Source organism: Somniosus microcephalus, unplaced genomic scaffold (assembly GCF_052327205.1).
Source record: "Somniosus microcephalus isolate GS21.2 unplaced genomic scaffold, FLI_Smic_1.0 unresolved_chr9, whole genome shotgun sequence".
NCBI lineage: Eukaryota > Metazoa > Chordata > Chondrichthyes > Squaliformes > Somniosidae > Somniosus > Somniosus microcephalus.
This window is the reverse complement of record NW_028225187.1, coordinates 1,609,809-1,633,843: the sequence shown is the minus strand read 5'-3', so window position 1 is coordinate 1,633,843 and position 24,035 is coordinate 1,609,809. Positions and strand designations below refer to the sequence as shown.

Genomic DNA, 24,035 nt, shown 5'->3' with positions numbered 1-24,035 from the left:
CTACCGGTCACGATCAGACAAGCGTGAATGACATACATATATGTGCGGCAAACCACTATCCTGACTGTAACAGATGATTTGAAATACGATTTGTACCAGTATGAGAGTGAATAGGCTGCACCAATACCCCAGCTGCCCAAGAATAAGAGATACCACGTTCTCAAGAAGGAGCTGCGCCAGCTGGGCAAGGACATTGAGACAGACCTTCGCTACATTCCGTGGTATATGAAGGCGTGGAATTGGGGACTAAATGTTAATATCCACCCGTGGATACGTATCATATCACACATATTGGTGGCAGCACAATTAGTCTTAGTTCTTGGTTATGCTTTCATGTTTTGCTCATCCTGCAGAAGACGCCACGCCCAGCAGATAGTAAAGGTACTTGAGGAAAGGAAGCATCTGATGAGTAGTGGAATTTAACCGCTGACATCACGCACCTATTCCTCCCTAACCCATCGGCTGATCACCAAACAGGGGGCCGGACAAATTGGCATAACTTAGTTCAGTGTGGTCTCATGGGCTGGGGTAGCCACGGACCAAAGGGGGGTTTGAAGTGGATTTTTAGTGACGGGTAACATAGGTGCCCTTCAGGAATTAAGGGGTTAACAGTGCAGCTTGCACACAGGATGACAGCGGAGACAGAAGCACCAGCCACGAACTAGGGAAGTAAAACCACGTGGGGAACAACAGATAAGGTCGTAAAGATCATGTGACAATCAGCAATTGTGCATGCGTGCTTCAAGCCAATTAAAACAATGTAACGAATTGTGCATGTGGGCTTTAAGCCAATTAGAACAATGTCATGAGCTGTGCACGAGATATCCACGGCTTTTGTACACTTAAATAATAGAAATTGAAGTCAATCGAGGAGACAGCCAGGAACGAGCTGAAGGAGCTCTAGCTGTACTCCCTGATCAGCCTTTAGTTACCTCTGCGGACTGTTTGTATTGTACTGTTGAATTGTTTTGTGTTTTAAATAAACTGCTTCGCTCTTTACCATTTATAGACTAGTGTGCAGACTTAATTATTTAATTTTGCCACAACAGAGGGGTTTTGATCGAGCAAGTAGGGAGAAACTGTTCACTCTGGCAAGTGGGTCGGTAACCAAAGGTCAAAGATTTAAAATAGTTGCTAAAAGAACTAGAGGGGAAATGAGGAGAATTGTTTTCACACAGAGGGTTGTTAAGAACTGGAACGCACCATCTGAAAGGATGCTGGAATCAGGTTCCACAGGAACTGTCAAATGGTAATTGGACATGTACTTGAAGAGGACTAGTTTGCAGAGTTCTGGGGATAAAGCTGGGGTTTGGGACTAAATTGGACAGCTCTTTCAAAGAGCCGGCACAGACACGATGGGACGAATCACCTCCTTCTGCGCTGTTAGATTCAATGGTCAGTGTGAAGACGCCGGTGACTCTTAAGGCTCTTCGAGCTTTTAAAGCTCTTCCCACAGTCAGAACATTCAAAGAGTCTCTCATCAGTGTGAGCTCGCTGGTGTCCCTTCAGATCATCAAACCTTTTAAAGCTCTTCTCACAGTTAGGACACTGAAATGGTCTCTCATCAGTGTGAACTCGCTGGTGTCGCTTCAGATCCTGGGGGCTTTTAAAGCTCTTCCCACAGTTAGGACACTGAAATGGTCTCTCATCAGTGTGAGCTCGCTGGTGTCCCTTCAGATCCTGGGGGCTTTTAAAGCTCTTCCCACAGTTAGGACACTGAAATGGTCTCTCATCAGTGTGAACTTGCTGGTGTCCCTTCAGTTCCCGGGAGCTTTTAAAGCTCTTCTCACAGTTAGGACACTGAAATGGTCTCTCATCAGTGTGAACTCGCTGGTGTCCCTTCAGTTCCTGGGGTCTTTTAAAGCTCTTCTCACAGTTAGGACACTGAAATGGTCTCTCATCAGTGTGAACTCGCTGGTGTCCCTTCAGATCCTCGGAGCTTTTAAAGCTCTTCCCACACTCAGAACATTGAAATGGTCTGTCATCAGTGTGAACTCGCTGATGTACCAGCAGTTTGAAGGGCTGAGCGAATCCCTTCCCACACACGGAGCAGGTGAACGGTCTCTCCCCAGTGTGAACTCGCTGGTGTCCCTTCAGCTCCCCGGAGCTTTTAAAGCTCTTCCCACAGTCAGAACATGGAAATGGTCTGTCATCAGTGTGAACTCGCTGGTGTCGCTTCAGCTCCCCGGGGCTTTTAAAGCTCTTCCCACAGTCAGAACACTGAAATGGTCTCTCCCCAGTGTGAACTCGCTGGTGTGGTTGCAGGTGGGATGAACAAACAAATCCCTTTCCACACACGGAGCAGGTGAACGGACTGTCCCTGCTGTGACTGCGCCGTTGAACTTCCAATGCAGACGGGGAACTGAATCCCTTCCCGCCGTCCCCACCTTTACCCAGTTTCTCACCGGTCTGACGGTGCACGTGTCTCGCCAGGTCAGGCGATCGGCTGAATCCGCATCCACACACCGAACACATGTGCAGTTCGTCATCGCTGCGATCGCTGCTTTCTCCTTCCATGTGCAAAGGCCGATGATATTCAGGTCCTGATGAATCGAGTGACTCTGTCAGAGCTTGACGTGATGTTTGGTTATGAGCTTCCCGCCTGTAACTGCTCCACTTCTATAACCCTGTAAATTGAGTTCAGAAAAGGATCAGAGGCAAACTGTTGTTTAATTTTCCCCTTTCCGAACCTAGGGGCAGTGAAGCTGATTTTCAGGCCCCAGCTGCTGCACAGGTTGGTTGAAAGGATCAGCAGTAATGGCGGCTGTAATACCCACAAGCCCCGACGCTCCAGAAAGCGCTCTGTTGACGCTGAGTCCCGCGCATGTGCTCATGGCCCCCGCGCTCTCCCTTCTGCTCTGCAATCGCCCGTCCCGATCGGTCCGCAATGCGCATGCTCAGCGCACAAAACCCCGCGGTTGGAACATCGGGCGCGCATGCGGAGCCACAACATCTGGTACGCGTGCGCTGCTCGGGTGGGGGCGATTTGGTGTTTCGCCTCAGCCGCCAGGGAGGTGCGCATGCGCAGGACGACCCAACATTCTTCCTGTCAGCAAACACTCCCTCATTTCTTTAATAAAAACAGAAACTGCTGGAAATACTCAGCAGGTTAGGCAGCACCTCTGGAGACAGAAACAGAGTTAATGTTTCAGGTCAATCACCCTTCGTCATAAACATAGAAGATAGGAGCAGGAGTAGGCCATTCGGCCCCTCGAGCCTTCTCCGCCATTCAATGTGATCATGGCTGATAATCCAAATTCAGTACCCTGTCCCTGCTTTCTCTCCATATCCCTTGATCCCTTTAGCCTTAAGAAATTTATCTAACTCCTTCTTGAATATATTTAATGAATTGGCCTCTACTGCCTTCTGTGGTAGAGAATTCCACAGGTTCACCACTCTCTGGGTGAAGAAATTCCTCCTCATCGCTGTCCTAAATGGCTTACCCCTTATCCTTAGACTGTGACCCCTGGTTCTGGACTCCCCCACCATCGGGAACATCCTTCCTGCATCTAGTCTGTCTAGTCCTGTTAGAATTTTATAAGTTTCAATGAGATCCCCTCTCATTCTTCTAAACTCCAGCAAGTATAAGCCCAATCGACCCAATCTCTCCTCATACGTCATTCCTGCCATCCCAGGTATCAGCCTGGTGAATCTTCGCTGCACTCCCTCCATGACAACAACATCCTTCCTCAGATAAGGCGACCAAAACTGCACACAATGCTCAAGATGTGGTCTCACCAAGGTCCTGTACAACTGCAGCAAGATATCCTTGTTCCTATACTCGAACCCTCTCGCTATGAAGGCCAACATACCATTTGCCTTCTTAACCACCTGCTGCACCTGCATGCTTACCTTCAGCAACTGGTGCACAAGGACACCCAGGTCTCGTTGCACTTCCCCTTCTCCCAATCTATTGCCATTCAGATAATAATCTGCCTTGCTGTTTTTGACACCAAAGTGGATAACCTCGCATTTATCCACATTATATTGCATCTGCCATGCTTCTGTCCTATCACCCAACCTGTCCAAATCATACTGGATTTTCTCGGCATCCTCCTCACAGCACACACGCCCACCCAGCTTTGTGTCGTCTGCAAACCTGCAGATATTTCATTTAGTTCCCTCATCTAGATCATTAATATATATTGTGAATAGCTGGGGTCCTAGGACCGATCCCTGCGGTACCCCACAAGTCACTGCCTGCCACTCGGAAAAAGACCCATTTATTCCAACTCTTTGCTTTCTGTCTGCCAACCAGTTCTCTATCCAAGACAATACCTTGCACCCAATCCCATGTGCCTTAACTTTATACGCTAATCTCTTATGCGGGACCTTATTGAAAGCCTTCTGAAAATCCAAATACACCACATCCACTGGTTTTCCCTTATCTATTTTACCAGTTACATCCTCAAAAAATTCCAGATTAGTCAAGTACATTTTACCTTTTGTAAATCCATGTTGACTTTGTCCGATCCTGTCACTGTTTTCCAAGTGCTTTGCTATTACATTTTTATAATGGACTCTAGCATTTCCCCCACTACCGATGTCAGGTGTACCGGTCTATAATTCCCCGTTTCCTATCTATCACCTTTTTTGAATAGTGAGGTAACATTAGCTACCCTCCAATCCATGGGTACTGTTCCAGAGTCTATTGAATTTTGGAAGATGACCAGCAATGCATCTACTATTTCTAGGGCCACTTCCTTAAGTACCCTGTATGTAGATTATCAGGCCCTGGGGATTTATCGGCCTTCAATCCCGTCAATTTCCCTAACACCATTACCCTACAAATACTGATTTCATTCAGTTCCTCCCTCTCATTAGGCCCTATGTTCCCCGACCTCTCTGGGAAGTTATTTGTGTCCTCCTTTGTGAAGACAGAACCAAAGTATGTATTTAATTGGTCTGCCATTTCTTTGTTCCCCATTATAAATTCCCCTGATTCTGACTGCAAGGGACCTACGCTTGACTTCACCAATCTTTTTCTCTTCACATATCTATAAAAGCTTTTACAGTCAGTTTTTATGTTCCCTGCAAGCTTACTCTCATACTCTATTTTACCCCTCTTAATTAATCCCTTTGTCCTCCTTTGCTGAATCTTAAACTGCTCCCAATCCTCAGGTTTACTGCTTTTTCTGGCCAATTTATATGTCCTCTCCTTGGATCTTATGCTTTTTTTAATTCATTGATGGGATGTTGGTGTCGCTGGCTAGGCCTGCATTTAGTGCCCATCCCTAATTGCCCTTGAGAAGATGGTGGTGAGCCGCCTTCTTGAACCGCTGCAGTCCATACGGTGTAGGTACACCCACAATGCGGTTAGGGAGTTCCAGGATTTTGGCCCAGCGACAGTGAAGGAACGGTGATACAGGTCCAAGTCAGGATGGTGTGTGGCTTGGAGGGGAACTTGTAGGTGGTGATGTTCCCATGCGTCTGCTGCCCTCGTCCTTCTAAGTGGTAGAGGTCGCGGGTTTGGAAGGTGCTGTTGAAGGAGCTTTGGCGAGTTGCTGCAGTGCATCTTGTAGATGGTACACACTGCAGCCACAGTGCGCCAGTGGTGGAGGGAGTGAATGTTGAAGGTGGTGGATGGAGTGCCAATCAAGCGGGCTGCTTTATCCTGAATGGTGTTGAGCTTCTTGAGTGTTGTTGGAGCTGCACTCATCCAGGCAAGTGGAGAGTATTCCATCACACTCCTGACTTGTGCCTTGTAGATGGTGGAAAGGCTTTGGGGAGTCAGGAGGTGAGACACTCGCCGCAGAATTCCCAGCCTCTGGCCTGCTCTTGTAGCCACAGTATTTATATGGCTGGTCCAGTTCAGTTTCTGATCAATGGTAACCCCCAGGATGTTGATAGTGGGGGATTCAGCGATGGTAATGCCATTGAATGTCAAGGGGACATGGTTAGAGTCTCGCTTGTTGGAGATGGTCATTGCCTGGCACTTGTGTGGTGCGAATGTTACTTGCCACTTGTCAGCCCAAGTCTGAATGTTGTCCAGGTCTTGCTGCATATGGACACGGACTGCGTCAGTATCTGACGAGTCTCGAATAGTGCTGAACAGTGTGCAATCATCAGCGAACATCCCCACTTCTGACCTTATGATGGAGGGAAGGTCATTGATGAAACAGCTGAAGACGGTTGGGCCTAGGACACTGCCCTGAGGAACTCCTGCAGCGATGTCATGTGATTGAGATGAATGACCTCCAACAACCACAGCCAACTTCCTTTGTGCTAGGTATGATTCCAACCAATGGAGAGTTTTCCCCTTGATTCCCATTGACTTCAGTTTTGCTAGGGCTCCTTGATGCCACACTCGATCAAATGCTGCCTTGATGTCAAGGGCAGTCACTCTCACCTCACCTCTTGAGTTCAGCTCTTTTGTCCATGTTTGGACCAAGGCTGTAATGAGGTCAGGACCTGAGTGGCCCTGGCAGAACCCAAACTGGGCGTCAGTTAGCAGGTTATTGCTGAGTAAGTGCTGCTTGATAGCACTGTCGACGACACCTTCCATCACTTTGCTGATGATTGAGAGTAGACTGAGGGGACGGTAATTGGCCGGGTCGGATTTGTCCTGCTTTTTGTAGGCAGGACATACTTGGGCAATTTTCCACATTGCCGGGTAGATGCCAGTGTTGTAGCTGTACTGGAACAGCTTGGCCAGGGGCGCAGCTAGTTCTGGAGCACAAGTCTTCAGTACTATTGCCGGAATGTTGTCAGGGCTATCCCTAATTTCCCTTGTTAGCCACAGTTGAGTCACCTTCTTTGTTTTATTTTTATGCCAAACAGGGATGAACAAATTCTATAGTTCATCCATGCAATCTTTGAATGTTTGCCATTGCCTATCCACCGTCAACCCTTTGAGTGACATTCCCCAATCAATCCTACCCAACTCGCGCCTCATACCATCGTAGTTTCCTTTATTTAAATTCAGGACCCGAGTCTCTGAGTCAACTACTTCATTCTCCATCTTAATGAAGAATTCTATCATATTATGATCGCTCTGACCCGTGCTTGTTCTTTAGTGTCAGCCAGTGGCTCAGTTGGTAGCACTCTTGCCTCTGAGTCAGAAAGTTGTGGGTTCAAGTCCCACTCCAGAGACTTGAGCACAAAAATCTAGGCTGACACTCCAGTGCAGTGCTGAGGGAGTGCTGCACTGTTGGAGGTGCCGATTTTTGGAGTAGACATTAAACCTGCTCTCTCAGGTGGACATCAAAGATCCTATGGCACTATTTGAAAGAAGAAAAGCAAAGAGAGGGCATGAAAAAATATTGGCAAGGAAAACAAGTGGAGCCTATTTGGGACTATAAAGGTAACCTGTGTGTGGAAGCGGAAGACATGAATATGGTTCTTAATGAATACTTTGCGTCTGTTTTCACAAAAGAGGGACGATGTAGACATTGCAATCAAGGAGGAGGAGTGTTGCAGTGGGGAAAGAGTTAAACGGACATCGCTGGCAGTTTCACTGAATGGTGTAATAAAGACCATACTTTGCAGTAATAAGCTTTTTCTAAGTTGCTGAATTGGCAGTGGAGATAACATAGCCAGACATGGAACCAACAGAGGTCAGAAGTGCAACAACAGCTTGACATATACTTTTCCGATAATAAGGTGGTACTTTAATGTAACGCGGCATAGGCAACCAATCAGTGAAGATGCATGCGGGCCACGGTCCAATCGGGTGGCAGGAATGAATTGTGCATGAGATGGCCGTGTGTATTGTAATGTATAAAAATGTAGTGTTTGCTGTGGCAATTTGGAAAGGTCTGGCTAAGACAGAGCAGACTGTCTCCCCACCGGGGCAATAAAGACAACTTGACTATCGATCTAAAACCTTGTGTCGAGTGTTGGTTTAAAATACGCCACAACAATTGGCGTCACAAACAGGATTCAAACCTGTGTGGGGATAGACAGTATACATGGACCAGGGTCCCGCAGGGATTCCACAACAGTCCAAATATATTCCACCGTGTACTGAGTCAAGCCTTAGACGGGTTAGACCTATCAAAGTACCAGAGCGCCCTACTCCAATATGTCGATGACATAATGATTGCATCAGAGGATGCCAAAGGATACATGGGAGCATTACTAGCCACCCTCCAGACACTTAAGAAAGCTGGCTTTAAACTGAACCCCCCAAAAAAAAGGCAAAGGTTGGACTGTCCAAAGTAAAGTATCTAGGGCACGAAATTAGCCAGGGGTATAAGGCACTCCCGCAGGAACAAAAGGCAGCCATAAAAGACATGCCAAGGCCAGTGACCGTCCGGGGAGTAAGGAAAGTGTTGGGACTGTTTAACTACTGCAGGAATTTTATATCAGACTTTGCAGGGAAAGCAGAGCCGATTTAACGGTTAGTTAAAGGGGGAGACCCGCCACTGATAAGATAGAATGGGAATCGGAGCATGACAAGGCTTATGTAAAATTAAAAGCAGCCCTGACATCCGCACCCGCACTAGGATTGCCAAATATAGTCAAACCATTCCATATATATTATAGTATAGACGGGAACTTCTATAACACTGTAGTCACCCAAGAGTACGGGGGAGATATGAGGCCAATTGCCTATTACTCCACCCAACAAACCCCCGTGGCTAAAGGAATGGCGAGATGTGTGGCGGCCCTTGACTGCGCCGCATGGGTGGTGCGGATATGCGAGCCCGTCACTATGTCAGGACAGCTGATATTACACACACAACAGAGTGTGGACCTGCTAAACACAGGCAAAATGAAGGCTGTATCAGACAGAAGGAGGGCAGCTTGGGAAGCAGTATTGATACCCAAAGACAGATTAGTCCAGATCATAAGGGAACACAGAGTCAACCCCGCAGAGGGAATGCTAACAGAGGGTGAGGCACACGAGTGTCAGTTAGTAATCGAAGAAGAGGTCAGAGGAACCGTATCAGAATCACCCCTTGAAAATCCCCAAAACACCTTTTATGTAGACGGATCGCGCCGATATATAAATGGGGAGCCACACATGGTTGAGCAGTAGTATCCGAGAACGGAGAAACAGTCGCAAAGGGAGGGCTTGAAGGGGGAACCTCAGCTCAAGTAGCAGAACCAGTGGCTCTCACAGAAACATTGAAATTGGCAAAGGGAAAACGAGTAAATATATACACCGATAGTGGGTATGCGTTTGGGGTAGTGCATGTTTATATGATAGCGTGGAATAGGAGAGGATATGTAACCTCCGGAGGAGGACAAATACAGCATGAGGAGGTAGTGAGAGACCTAGTAGAAGTGGTAAAAGGAGCAGAAGAGGTAGCAGTGATTAAAATAAAGGCACACCGCAAGATAGTGAGCGAGCAACAAACAGGAAATATGCTAGCTGATCAGGCAGCAAGAGCAGCAGGTAGAATAACAGCAGAGGAAATGAACATTAAAAGAATCCAAGAGGAGACTGAAATGGAGGAGCTGGAGCAGTGGACAAAGAGAGGCGCAGCCAGAGGTAGAGATGGAATATGGAAAAAGGATCACGGGGTGACCGGACTGACACCATCTGAACTCATGACTGGACGAGCAATGTGTCTGCCGGAAGGAGTAGCATCTGGTAGCGAGGGACTAGGACCCTTAAAAGATAAAATTAGGAAATACGTACAAACATTGGATAATCAATTGAAGGAGCTCAAACAAGAAGTTAAAGAACAACAAGACATCAGAGATAAAAATACACAAAAGCAGGGGGCCTCGGAGTCCCTACCCAAGGTGGGCGAGCAGGTATTTGTTAAAATATTGCCAGAGAGATCGGGATTCTCACCTAGATGGACCGGAACATTTGAGGTTATCGTGACCAGCGATACATGCGCATGTATAGATAGGAGGGGAAAGGGTAGATGGAAACATTGGACCCAATTAAAACAATAAAGCAATAACCCATCTGATCTTAAGTCCCACAGGAACAATGGAATAACCACCGGAGATAAACTAACCTCTGGTGACGACCAGGCTTCTGCTTAATTTACAGGGAAACTTCAGCATGAAGGTGGGATTACTGCTGGGACACGAAATAAGCAAAGGGACATCCCACATTACACGACAAGTACATGATGAAGAAGCACCATATTTTAATGGAACAATCACATTCGGAGTCTCATCCACGGCTCCCAATACACAGAAAGAAGAGACAAGCGAACCGAGGATGCTACAATGTCCAGATATGAAACCTGGACCCATGAATGGACTAGCATTATTTACCAAGGGAGAACAATTGTATGGTAACGGTGTGGTGTATGTGCCTTTAAGAACACCTGTGAGCTGTAATGCCGGTAGTGGCCACTCGGCTATGTAGGCCTGTATAGTGTCTTGTATCTGTTAGTTCACCTCCAGAGTTTGTCCAGTAAACACCTGTAAACCAACTCCTGCATTCCGTGTCTCCATTAACACACGGACACAACAGTGGCAACGAATTGGAAACGGACTTACCTACAATTCAGCAGCACCTCAAGGAGATCGATTCCTCAGACGAAGGAAGAAGAAAAGTAAAAAAAGAAAAAAAAACTGTGTTTCACCAGCTAGCTGGGCTGGTGGCAGGTACTGCAATAATCCTTCCAGGGCGGCGGGCTGGGGCTCGATCGGCTGGCTCTACAGCGGGGCCAAGCAGTGAAGGCGCAGGCAAACAGAGACGAAGGGTGGAGCACTCGGGAGACGGCCAGCTCTGCAAAGCAGGTCGGCGTTCGGACCACGCAGAGGGAGGGGAAAGTCCCAGAGAGTCCGGCGGGAACAAGTCTCCGACTATTAAAAATATTTGTATAATTAAAACCCGCGGAGAACAGCGTTGTCAGCAGCAACAGTGGCGGGAAAGCGTGGGAGGCGCCATTTTTTTTTCAGGATGCCTAAGACTGGCAACATTACTACTTTCGATAGTGATGTAGAGGATTGGGCCACATATGTGGAAAGAGTGGAAGTATATTGCACAGCGAATGAAATAAAGGATGATAAAAAGGCATCGGTACTTCTAAATCTAATGGGCGCAAATCACTCCAGCCAAACCGATGGACAAGAATTTTAAGGAGATTGTTGATACCCTACACTGCCAATTCGGGGTAGGACTGGCAGATTCTCTACGAGACAAATTCGTCTGCGGTCTCCTAAGTGAAGGAACACAAAAAAGGCTACTTTCTGAGAAAGATTTGACACTGGACAAGGCTTTCAGTGTAGCTGTATCATACGAAGCAGCAGCAAGAGGAGCTGCAGAGATACAGCAAAAGCCACAGGACTTCGGCACCCATGAAATGACACGGGGTTTCGAGAGATGTTATCGCTGTGGCAGATCCACCCATGACCAGAGGGACTGCTGGTTCAAGGACAAAGCATGCAGGCAATGCGGAAAGATGGGACACATTACACGTGTATGCCGATCTGGAAACAAAAAATCCACTGACAGAAAAAAAATCAATAAGGAAAAGTACAGAAAGGTACAAATGATGACGGACAGTAGCTCCAAAGACCAGAAAAGCGATAGCGACTCCGGAAACAAGAGACTAAGCTCTCTCAAATTACATAATGTAATTGCCAAAGATTACCAGACCATTTGGGTTACCCTCACGATAGCAGGGTCCCCAGTTAAAATGGAGCTAGATACAGGATCAGCTCTGACCGTCATAAATAGACAGGATTACGAGCGGCTATTTCCGCATATACCTTTGAAAGACACATCCATTATCTTGAAAACATATACGGGGCAGAAAGTATACCCCAAAGGGAAAATAAAGGTGCCTGTTGTATACAACGGCAAGGAAATACAGAAGTTGTATTTATACGTTCTGCAAGATGGTGGCCCACCGCTGTTGGGACGTGAATGGATCAGGAAGATACGTTTGGACTGGCACTCCATTCAGGCACTGACGGTGACCAGTAAGAAAAAAAATGATGATGACATCATACCTGAACGATTAAAAGACATCTTGGCCAACGCCAAAGAAGTGTTCCAACAGGAACTAGGAACCTTGAAAGGCGTCACCGCCTCAATAAAGGTGGAAGATGCGGCAATTCCCAAGTTTTTTAAGGCAAGGCCGGTGCCATACGCAATTCGTCCAGCAGTCGAGGCAGAGCTGGATAATTTGGAAAGGACAGGCGTGTTATCCAAGATAGATTGGAGCGAGTGGGCAACACCCATCGTCCCGGTCATGAAGAAAACTTTGAATAATGATAAATCTGAAGAACAGAGAAAAATTCGCATCTGTGGGGACTTCAAGGTGACTGTAAACCCGGTCCTTCACACGGTACAGTATCCTCTTCCGAGGATAGAAGATATTTTCGCCTCACTATCCGGAGGGAAATGTTTCACAAAAATTGACTTGGCACAGGCATATCTACAGATGGAGGTTGAGGAGGCCTCTAAAAAGTATCTCACAATAAACACACACAAAGGCCTGTACCAGTACAATTGACTGGTTTTCGGAGTAGCATCAGCTCCAGCTATCAGGCAAAGAGCTATGGAACAAGTCCTGCAAGGGATTCCTGGGACTCAATGCTACCTAGACGACATCCTTGTAACAGGAGACAATGACAACGAACACCTTGCCAATTTGGAGAAGGTGCTCACTAGACTGCGAGAACGGGGCCTACGAGCAAACCGCCCCAAGTGTGAATTTTTCCAGAAACAAATATCATATTGTGGCCACATAATTAATAATGAAGGGTTGCATAAGTCCCCTGAGAAAATTGAAGCTGACATAAAAGCACCAGCACCTGAAAATGTCTCACAATTAAGGTCGTTCCTGGGATTGATAAATTACTATCATAAATTTTTACCGAACTTGTCAACTGTTCTGCACCCTCTTAACGAACTGCTACAAACAGGAGTAATTTGGGAATGGAGCGAGGACTGTAAACGTGCCTTCCATAAATGTAAAGGCTTGATCACGTCCAAGGAAGTTTTCGCTCATTACAACCCATCACTGCCAATCAGACTGGCGTGCGATGCATCCCCTTATGGCGTAGGAGCGGTACTATCACATAGATTCCCTGATGGCTCAGAACGGCCGATAGCTTTTGCGTCACGCTCATTGAACTCAGCTGAGCGTAACTATGCCCAGATCGACAGGGAAGCACTCAGCCTGGTATGGGGAGTGAAGAAATTCAACCATTACCTACACGGACAAAAATTTACCTTGTTGACTGACCATCAACCCCTCGTCTCCATATTCAACCCTAAAAAGGGCGTTCCCATTATGACAGCACAAAGGCTACAGAGGTGGTCCCTTTTCCTAGGGGCACACTGATATGACATAGAATACAAAGGATCAAAACAGCATGGAAATGCTGACGGTTTATCGCGTCTACCGTTGCCAATGGTAGAAGAGGCACCTACAGTGGACCCAGTGGAAATGTTCCACTCTACCATAGTAGAATGTCTACCAGTAACAAATTCTGCCATTGAAAAGGAAACGAGAAATGACCCGACTCTCTCACGAGTCTACGATTTAACGGTGAAGGGATGGCCAGCACATGGCAAACCACTGTTGCCAGCATTCTCGCAAAGAAGGGAACAGCTGTCAGTGTGCCGAGGAACATTGATGTGTGGATCCAGAGTGGTGATTCCACCCAAACTCCAGGATAAAGTGCTAAAGGAGCTTCACGAGGGGCATCTGGGTGGAGTGAAAATGAAGAACCTAGCCAGAGCGTTTGTGTGGTGGCCAGGTATCGATGGAGACATTGAAGAAATGACCAAGGGCTGTCTAGGATGCCAGAAGGTCCAAAACGCCCCACCACAAGCCCCTCTACATCCATGGGAGTGGCACTCATCTCCCTGGCAAAGGGTACACATCGACTTTGCTGGTCCATTTATGGACTCAATGTTCTTAATCGCGGTTGATGCACACTCCAAGTGGCCGGAGGTAATAAAGATGTCCTCCACCACCACGGAAAAAACCATCACAGTATTAAGGACCATATTTGCCAGGAATGGGCTGCCTGAACAGATCTGTTCTGATAATGGACCGCAATTTGTGTCCGAAGAATTCAGGAAGTTCTTAAAAAACAATGGGGTTAAGCACTATACGTCCGCCCCATACCATCCCGCCACCAATGGATTGGCTGAAAGGTTTGTCCAGACCTTCAAGAAGGCCATAAAGGCCATGGGTAATGAAGACATAAATCTACAGCATAAGGTAGATAACTTCTTGTTTGCATACAGGAATTCAACACATATGGTTACAAACCAGACTCCTGCCATGATGTTTTTCAATAGAAGACTAATATGCCGGCTGGATTTGATCAAGCCAAACATCAGAAGGGACATAGAGAACCGGCAATTTCAAGGCATGAATGAAAGGCCAACTAGAACCTTCCAGATAGGTCAACAAGTTTTGGCCCGGGACTACCGTACCGAGAAATGGCAGCCTGGAACTATTTGCACACGACTAGGACCGCTGATGTATACCGTGGACATTGGAGAAAGCATAATAAGGCGCCATGCTGACCAGATCATAGAGTCATCCGAAAAGGGACAACCTACACCACAACTCTATACACCTGATGATGAAGCAGAGATACCCATAGTATCTACCTCCGATCCGGTGATGCTAGAACCAGATGTACCCGACACTGGCATTCCAGCCGAATCGACCTTGCCAAAAGAACCTACTACACCACCGAAAACTACTACACCACCGAGGCGTTATCCGGACCGAGTCAGGAAGCCTCCAGAGAGACTGACTTATAATTGATTAACTGCAGCAATATGTAGATTATTGTTCTTGTAATCATGTTAAATAACAATTACTTAAAATGTTATGTACTGGTTGGCTAAAAGGGGAGGAATTGTGGTGTATGTGCCTTTAAGAACCCCTGTGTACTGTAATGCCGGTAGTGGCCACTCGGCTATATAGGCCTGTATAGTGTCTTGTATCTGTTAGTTCACCTCCAGACGTTGTCCAGTAAACACCTGTAAACCAACTCCTGCATTCCGTGTCTCCATTAACACACGGACACAACAAACGGGAGACACAAAATTGTACCGGTACTAATGAACTTAACCATGTTACAATGGCCAGGATATTGTGAAAGGTTTACTAAAACTAGAGAATTGTAAGCATATATGATGAAGAATGTCATTAACCAAGCTGATGATCCTACAGGGGCTACTAATTTCAGGGGCCATGCTGCATTCCACCAAAGGATTAAGAGGAGCTTAGGAACCGATATACATAGAAACATAGAAGATAGGAGCAGGAATAGGCCATTCGGCCCTTCGAGCCTGCTCCGCCATTCAACGAGATCATGGCTGATCATCCAAACCCTAGCACCCGGTCCCTACACCGACAGCCATCCCACCCAAGTCCTATCCCCGTAACCCCACGTATTTAATCCCCCCTAACACTAAGGGGCAATTTTTATCATGGCCAATCAACCTAACCCGCACATCTTTGGACTGTGGGAGGAAACCGGAGCACCCGGAGGAAACCCACGCAAACACGGGGAGAATGTGCAAACTCCACACAGACAGTCACCCGAGGCCAGATTTGAACCCGGGTCCCTGGCGCTGTGAGGCAACAGTGCTAACCACTATGCCACCGTGCTACCATGTACATATACTCACGGGAATAAACACGGGGACATCATTCATTAATGCCCTAGATATACAAGGAGTCCAGGGCCATGTGGAACGACTACAAAGGGTAATACAACAGATTTTAGAGAACGAAACTGGTTTGGTTCGACAAGGATCAGAGTTGGGAGGACATACGATAAGGAAATTACTCGAGGGAATCAAGGTTATAGAGGACCATGCTAGCATTATCAACAAACTAAACCATAGAGATGAGGAACAGGCAAAAGACGGGGTAGGGAGAGGCTTGTGTCATGCCTATGGCCAATGGATCACCGGACAGTTAAAACATAATCTGGCACAGATACAGCGAGGCGAGGTACCAGACTGGATTAACAGCACACAGCTCTATGGCCTGAGCCATAATCCAGGCCCTCGGAGTGCTTGTACCCTCAAAGGGATAACCAGAGTATATCCAGTGATACAAAAATGTAAAGCAGAAGTGACAGCAATGATAGGCATGGTACTCCTGATACCAGTGGTGGGACTAGACACGACTCCATACCCACAGTACCAGGTAACAAACATAGGCATAGTGAGGGGTGAGACATACCTCCAATACTATCCAACTGATACCTATGCCATCAGGAAGAATGGTACTATGACAGGAGTCTCCCTAAACAGATGCCACGGGAAAGGCACGCTTACGATATGCCCACATCCGGTAGGAGAAGGCCGTAAGGATGAGTGCGGCTATAATAAGACAGAGGGGTGTGTGTTGGAATTATCATGTTGATCACCATCACACCCGCTCGGGATATAGAGGCGAAGGGGAGTATTGTATAGCCACCACAGAGACTGAGTACCAATATAGTAACCTTGTATGTGCAATCACAATGCCTAACTTTTGCTTTACGCCAAAGGTCCCTGTGACAATTGGACACACCAGATTGGTGTATGTACATTCAAGGGAGGAGATAAAACTAAATGTGCCAGATAGTCTAAAGGACGAGTTGGTTAATTATGAAGATCCAGTCAGGGCCACAATACCCCGCATGCAAGAGGATCTGCAAGAAATGAAAGAGGATTTAAGTAAGATGGTGAAACAGTACATAGTGCTGCAAAGGGATCTTGGGGAGTTAGAAAGTGTGGAAATGTACCTTTTAAAGCTGAATATAGTTACATGTGCCCCTTTTTGACAAACAAAATGGAGTCCCGGTCCTCCCAGAAGCCTCTGCAGAAATGTCCTCTATTCCTTCCTTAAACATATTAACCTTGACTAAACACTAAACTGTTGCTTATCTGCGTTGCAAACAAAGACCATTTACATGAGTAAAGGGAACCTTACGCAAGCCACTTGGCCAGAGGCTTGGCCACCAGATAACAGAAGAAACATACTGTATGAAGTATCTACATTCCATTCAATACTGATGGTCTTAATTAAATAGTCCAGAACAAATAACTACCCATTGTATTATCAATAGTCTTTCGCTACGCCAGACTTTAGAAATATGTAGAAACTTAGTTAAGGATTGAAGAACTCTTTGTCCCTTTGTCTGACTTGAAAGACACATGAAGAAACCATAACCTGTTTACTTTACTGTATAAATGTGTTGTTAATCTGTAATTCTGGAGAGTCTCTGCTAGCCTTTGACTGAGCGGGACGCTCTCCTTGCGACAAGTAAAAATTTATTAAAAAAGAACATCTACTGGAGCTGATCGTTTCAGAGTCCCATTGAGAGTCGAGATTTTGACAAAAGGGACATCGAGGTAGAGCTACAGGACGTCCCGTGGTATGAGAAGCTGTGGGATTGGGGAGTGAATGTCAACATACACCCATGGATCCGCATCATTTCTCATATATTGGTGATAGTACAGTTAGTTATGGCTATAGGATGGGAAATAGCAGCATGCACCACTTGTAAAAAGAAACGGACCAAACAAAGAGCTAAAGCGAGTCGGAAAACACAAGATTGCTCTAAACATGATGGGTATGCAGGGCCTCCCGAACCAGCGCCTGATCACCGCATGGGGCAGGAGGCACAGCAATGCTTCTACATGTGGTTTAACTTGGGCAAGGGCCAAGTACCAAAAGGGGGGCTTGCAGTGGGGAAAGAGTTAAACTGACATCGCTGGCAGTTTCACTGAATGGTGTAATAAAGACAATAATCTAATGGGCCTTTTGCAGTAGTAAGCTTTTTCTAAGTTGATAACATAGTCGGATGTGGAAACCATAAGAGACCTAAGAGGATGTAAGTTCTGTTCTGACAGGGAAGTAAACCAATGAAAGAGGCCGAGAGAGGCAGGAAAGGAGGACAATGAGTCAGAAGTACAATGTTGATGAGACCCATCTGGCATAAACAAAGGTCATGGGTGCAACAACAGCTTGTGGGATAACGGCCGATAATAAAGGTGGTGCTTTAATGTAACGCAGCATAGGCAACCAATCAGTGAAGGTGCATGCGGGCCAAGGTCCAATCGGGTGGCAGGAATGAATTTTGACATGTGTATTGTAATGTATAAAAATGTAGTGTTTGCTGTACCAATTTGGAAAGGTCTGGCTAAGACAGAGCAGACTGTTTCCCCACCATTGCAATAAAGACAACTTGACAATCGATCTAAAACCTTGTGTCGAGTGTTGGTTTAAAATACTCCACAACAGTGTAGTCACAGACAAATTATTCTAAAGAGCTTTTAAAAGCTACAAGATACAGGACTGAAGACGTTCCTCAAACGGAGGGGGGACAAATCCCAGGGACATGATGGTTTCCATCCGAGGATTCTGAGGGAAGCCAGGGGAAGGAATAACGGAGGGTCCCCGAGTATAAATTGGCTGGCACCTTTCCCCACATTACAACAGCGACAGCAATTCAAAATCAATGAATTGGCCCTGAAGTGTTATGGGCATCCTGGGTTCATGAAGGGCGGCGAGTAAATGCACCCTCGCCTCTGAGTCAGAGGTTGTGGGTTCAAGTCCCACTCCAGAGACTTGAGCCCAAAAATCCAGGCTGATACTCCAGTGCAGTGCTGAGGGAGTGCGGCACTGTCGGAGGTGCCGTCTTTCAGATCAGACGTTAAACCGAGGCCTCGTCTGCTCTCTCGGGTGGACGTAAATGATCCCAGGGCACTATTTCGAAGATTAGGGGAATTATCCCCGGTGTCCTGGCCAATATCAACATCACTAAAAAAAAACAGATTATCTAGTCATTATTATATTGCATAGAAACATAGAAAAATAGGAGTAGGCCATTTGGCCCTTCGAGCCTGCTCCACCATTCAATATGATCATGGCTGATCCTCTATCTCAATACCATATTCCCGCTCTCTCCCCATACCCCTTGATGCCTTTTATGTCTAGAAATCGATCTATCTACCTTCTTAAATATATTCAGTGACTTGGCCTCCACAGCCTGCTGTGGTAGAGAATTCCACAGGTTCACCACCCTCTGAGTGAAGAAATTTCTCCTCATCTCAGTCCTAAATAGCCGACCCCATATCCTGAGACTGTGACCCCTCGTTCTAAACCCCCAGCCAGGGGAAACATCCTCCCTGCACCCAGACTAGCCCTGTCAGAATTTTATACGTTTCAATGAGATCCCCTCTCATTCTTCTAAACTCTAGTGAATACAGGCCTAGTCGACCCAATCTCTCCTCATACGACAGCCCTGCCATCCCAGGAATCAGGCTGGTGAACCTTGGCTGCACTCCCTCTATAGCAAGCATATCCTTTCTTAGGTAAGGAGACCAAAACTGCACACAGTACTCCAGCTGTGGTCTCACCAAGGCCCTGTATAACTGCAGTAAGACATCCTTGCTCCTGTACTCAAATCCTCTTGCAATGAAGGCCAGCATACCATTTGCCTTCCTAACTGCTTGCTGCACCTGCATGTGTGCTTTCAGTGACTGGTGCACAAGGACACCCAGGTCCCTTTGTACATCAACATTTCCCAATCTATCACCATTTAAATAATACTCTGCCTTTCTGTTTTTTCTACCGAAGTGGATAACTTCACATTTATCCACGTTATACTGCATCTGCCATGTATTTGCCCGCTCACTCAACTTGTCTAAATCACCTTGAAGCCTCTTTGCATCCTCCTCACAACCCCACCTAGTTTCGTGTCGTCAGCAAACTTGGAAATATTACATTTGGTTCTCTCATCCAAATCATTGATCTATATTGTGAATAGCTGGGGCCCCAAGCACTGATCCCTGCGGTATCCCACTAGTCACCACCTGCCACCCAGAAAAAGACCCATTTATTCCTATTCTCTGTTTCCTGTCTGTTAACCAATTTTTAATCCATGTCAGTATATTACCCCCAATCCCATGAGCTTTAATTTTGCACACTAACCTCTGATGTGGGACTTTAATCAAAGGCCTTCTGAAATTCCAAATACACCACATCCACTGGTTCTCCCTTATCTATTCTACCAGTTACATCCTCAAAAAACTCCAGTCGGTTTGTCAAACTCGATTTCCCTTTCATTAATCCATGTTGACTCGGTCTAATCCCGTTGATATTTTCTAAGTGTCGTGTTATCACATCCTTTATAATCGAGTCTAGCATTTTCCCTACTACTGATGTTAGGCTAATAGCGGGGTTACATTTGCCACCCTCCAATCTGCAGGAACTGTTCCATAGTCTATAGAATTTTGGAATTGCTGTTTGTGGGAGCTTGCTGTGCGCTAATTGGCTGCCACTTTTGCTACATTACAACAGTGACTCCACTTCATTGGCTGTAAAGCGCTTTGGGATGTCCAATGGACATGAAAGGCGCTATATAAATGCAAGTCTTTCTTTTCTTTAAGTTCTTTGTTTTTCTTTTTCACTCCATTTTGACCCAGACTGTCGAGCAATGGAGGGGTTATCATAGAATCACAGAAATTTAGGGCACAGAAGGAGGCCATTCAGCCCATCATAGAAACATAGAAGATAGGAGCAGGAGTAGGCTATTCGGCCCTTCGAGCCTGCTCCGCCATTCAATGTGATCACGGCTGATCATCCAAACTACCCCACCCGATCCCCGTAACCCCTACACCAACACATATCCAACCCTATCCCCGTAACCCCACGTAATTAATACCCCTAACACTAAGGGTCAATTTATCATAGCCAATCAACCTAACTCGCACATCTTTGGACTGTGGGAGGAAACCGGAGCACCCGGAGGAAACCCACGCAAACACGGGGAGAATGTGCAAACTCCACACAGACAGTCACCCGAGGCTGGATTCGAACCCGGGTCTCTGGCACTGAGGCAACAGTGCTAACCACTATGCCATCGTGCCTGAGCCGGCCAAAAAACAGCTCTCCAGCCTAATCTCACTTTCCAGCTCTTGGCCCGTAGCCCTGCAGGTGACAGCACTTCATGTACATATCCAAGTACTTTTTAACTGAGATGAGGGTTTCTGCCTCTACCACCCTTTCAGGCAGAAAGTTCCAGACCCCGACCATGCTCTGAGTGAAAAAAGTTCTCCTCAACTCCCCTGTAATCCTTCTACCAATTACTTTAAATCTATGGCCCCTGGTTATTGACCTCACTGCTAAGGAAAATCGGTCCTTCCTACCCACTCTATCCAGGCCCCTCATAATTTTATACACCTCAATCAAGTCTCCCTCAGTCGCCTCTGTTCCAAAGAGCAGTTAGTTACAGAGATTGGAGAAGTTTGGGGCTTTTTTTTTTGCACTGAAGCAGCGAAGGATGAGGGCCAGCCTGATGAAGGTCCTCAAGACCATGAGGGTTATTGATCAAAGGCAAATGACAGATTCCTCTCCGGGCACCTCAACGTCCGCATGCTTGTTGGGGTTTAGAACGCGCATGCTCAGGGGCAGCGGAGTCCCAGGACCAGCTGCTAGTGCGCATGCTCAGGGGCAGCAGAGTCCCAGGACCAGCTGCTAGTGGGCATGCTCAGGGGAGCAGTGTCCCAGGACCAGCTGCTAGTGGGCATGCTCATGGGCAGCAGAGTCCCAGGACCAGCTGCTGGTGGGCATGCTCAGGGGCAGAGTCCCAGGACCAGCTGCTGGTGCGCATGCTCAGGGGCAGAGTCCCAGGACCAGCTGCTGGTGCGCATGCTCAGGGGCAGAGTCCCAGGACCAGCTGCTAGTGGGCATGCTCAGGGGCAGAGTCCCAGGGCCAGCTGCTAGTGCGCATGCTCAGGGGCCCAGAGTCCCAGGACCAGCTGCTAGTGTGCATGCTCAGGGGAGCAGAGTCCCAGGACCAGCTGCTAGTGCGCATGCTCAGGGGCCCAGAGGCCCAGGACCAGCTGCTAGTGGGCATGCTCAGGGGCAGAGTCCCAGGACCAGCTGCTAGTGCGCATGCTCAGGGGCAGAGTCCCAGGACCAGCTGCTAGTGGGCATGCTCATGGGCAGAGTCCCAGGACCAGCTGCTACTGCGCATGCTCAGGGGCCCAGAGCCCCAGGACCAGCTGCTAGTGGGCATGCTCAGGGGCAGAGTCCCAGGACCAGCTGCTAGTGTGCATGCTCAGGGGCAGAGTCCCAGGACCAGCTGCTAGTGCGCATGCTCAGGGGCAGAGTCCCAGGACCAGCTGCTAGTGGGCATGCTCAGGGGCAGAGTCCCAGGGCCAGCTGCTAGTGCGCATGCTCAGGGGCCCAGAGGCCCAGGACCAGCTGCTAGTGGGCATGCTCAGGGGCAGAGTCCCAGGACCAGTTGCTATTGCGCATGCTCAGGGGCAGAGTCCCAGGACCAGCTGCTAGTGGGCATGCTCATGGGCAGAGTCCCAGGACCAGCTGCTAGTGGGCATGCTCAGGGGCAGAGTCCCAGGACCAGCTGCTAGTGGGCATGCTCAGGGGCAGAGTCCCAGGACCAGCTGCTAGTGCGCATGCTCAGGGTCAGAGTCCCAGGACCAGCTGCTAGTGCGCATGCTCAGGGGCAGTGTCCCAGGACCAGCTGCTAGTGCGCATGCTCAGGGGCAGAGTCCCAGGACCAGCTGCTAGTGGGCATGCTCAGGGGCAGAGTCCCAGAACCAGCTGCTAGTGGGCATGCTCAGGGGCAGAGTCCCAGGACCAGCTGCTAGTGGGCATGCTCAGGGGCAGAGTCCCAGGACCAGCTGCTAGTGGGCATGCTCAGGGTCAGAGTCCCAGGACCAGCTGCTAGTGGGCATGCTCAGGGGCAGAGTCCCAGGACCAGCTGCTAGTGGGCATGCTCAGGGGCAGAGTCCCAGGACCAGCTGCTAGTGGGCATGCTCAGCGGCAGAGTCCCAGGACCAGCTGCTAGTGGGCATGCTCAGGGGCAGAGTCCCAGGACCAGCTGCTAGTGGGCATGCTCAGGGGCAGAGTCCCAGGACCAGCTGCTAGTGGGCATGCTCAGGGGCAGAGTCCCAGGACCAGCTGCTAGTGGGCATGCTGAGGGACAGAGTCCCAGGACCAGCTGCTAGTGCGCATGCTCAGGGGCAGAGTCCAATTCCAATTCCAATTCCAATTAAAATGCTTTATTGGCATGAAAGTTTACAGAGAACCATATTGCCAAAGCTTACATAGCAAAAAGGTACAGTTTTCCAACATTCTGTAGGTGTCAATCGATTTGACATTTGTTGGGTACATACAATATTACTTTTAAACAATATTAATTTTAAACAGTCTTTGTACTTCATTTGGTACGTTCAATATTAATTTTTAAACAGTCTTAATTTTAAACAGTCCTCAGGTTGTGACATGTTGTTACATATTTGGCCCCAAGGTATGGTCTGTCTCCTTCTCCTAGGACTATTCTCAATTTTGACAGATCATCCAATTCCTTGAAATCTGGGGTTGTTTGGCTTAGCTTGTTGAATAATATGTTTCTTGATGTGTTGAATTTTTCGCATTTTAGGAGGAAATGCATTTCTGTTTCAACCTCGCCAGCCAGACATTGATCGCATATTCTATTCTCTCTAGGCTGCCAGGATTTCTTGTATCTGCCTTTTTCAATTTCCAGTTGGTGGTCGCTTAGTCTGTACCTGGTGAGGGTCTGTCTCTGTTTTGTGTCTCTGATGGTCGTGAGGTAGTCTGCCAGTTTATATTCTCTTTTTAGGGCCCGGTAACATTCTAATCTGCTTTGGCTTTCGGTTATTTTGTTCCAATGTTCCAGGTAGGTTTCTTTGCATTTTTTAATGATTTGGTTCACTCGGATTGGTGTTTGGGCGGCTGTGTTGGTCTGGGGCTGGTCAGGGTCCGGCTGAGTACTTAGTTTCCGTAGCAGCTGCCCAGGACCAGCTGCTAGTGCGCATGCTCAGGGGCAGAGTCCCAGGACCAGCTGCTAGTGCGCATGCTCAGGGGGCAGAGTCCCAGGACCAGCTGCTAGTGCGCATGCTCAGGGACAGAGTCCCAGGACCAGCTGCTAGTGCGCATGCTCGGGGACGAAACTCTGGGTGACGGTCGTTAACGGTTGAAGAGTGGGAATTACCGGCCGAAAGCGAGTTTTCTCAGCTGGACGGACGAGCGGAGAGACACGGGGAAATAAATGACGGTAAACACAAACCTGGGAGATTTACGGTCCCGGGAATCGAACGGAGCAGATTTAGCCTCGCGGAGCGGGTCAGACTTCCTCAGAGA

The 24,035-nt window shown here is 47.7% G+C and overlaps 1 protein-coding gene across 1 annotated transcript; it reads right to left on the bottom strand.

Annotated features, from left to right (window-relative positions):
• Positions 1-24,035, bottom strand: LOC147084209 (uncharacterized). Its single transcript, XM_085979322.1, has 3 exons — positions 23,962-24,035; positions 1,718-2,627; positions 1-64 (listed from the first exon to the last, which is right to left on the bottom strand). Exons 2-3 carry the CDS (start codon positions 2,515-2,517, stop codon positions 1-3), a joined length of 864 nt encoding a protein of 287 aa, XP_085835448.1. The 5' UTR covers positions 2,518-2,627; positions 23,962-24,035.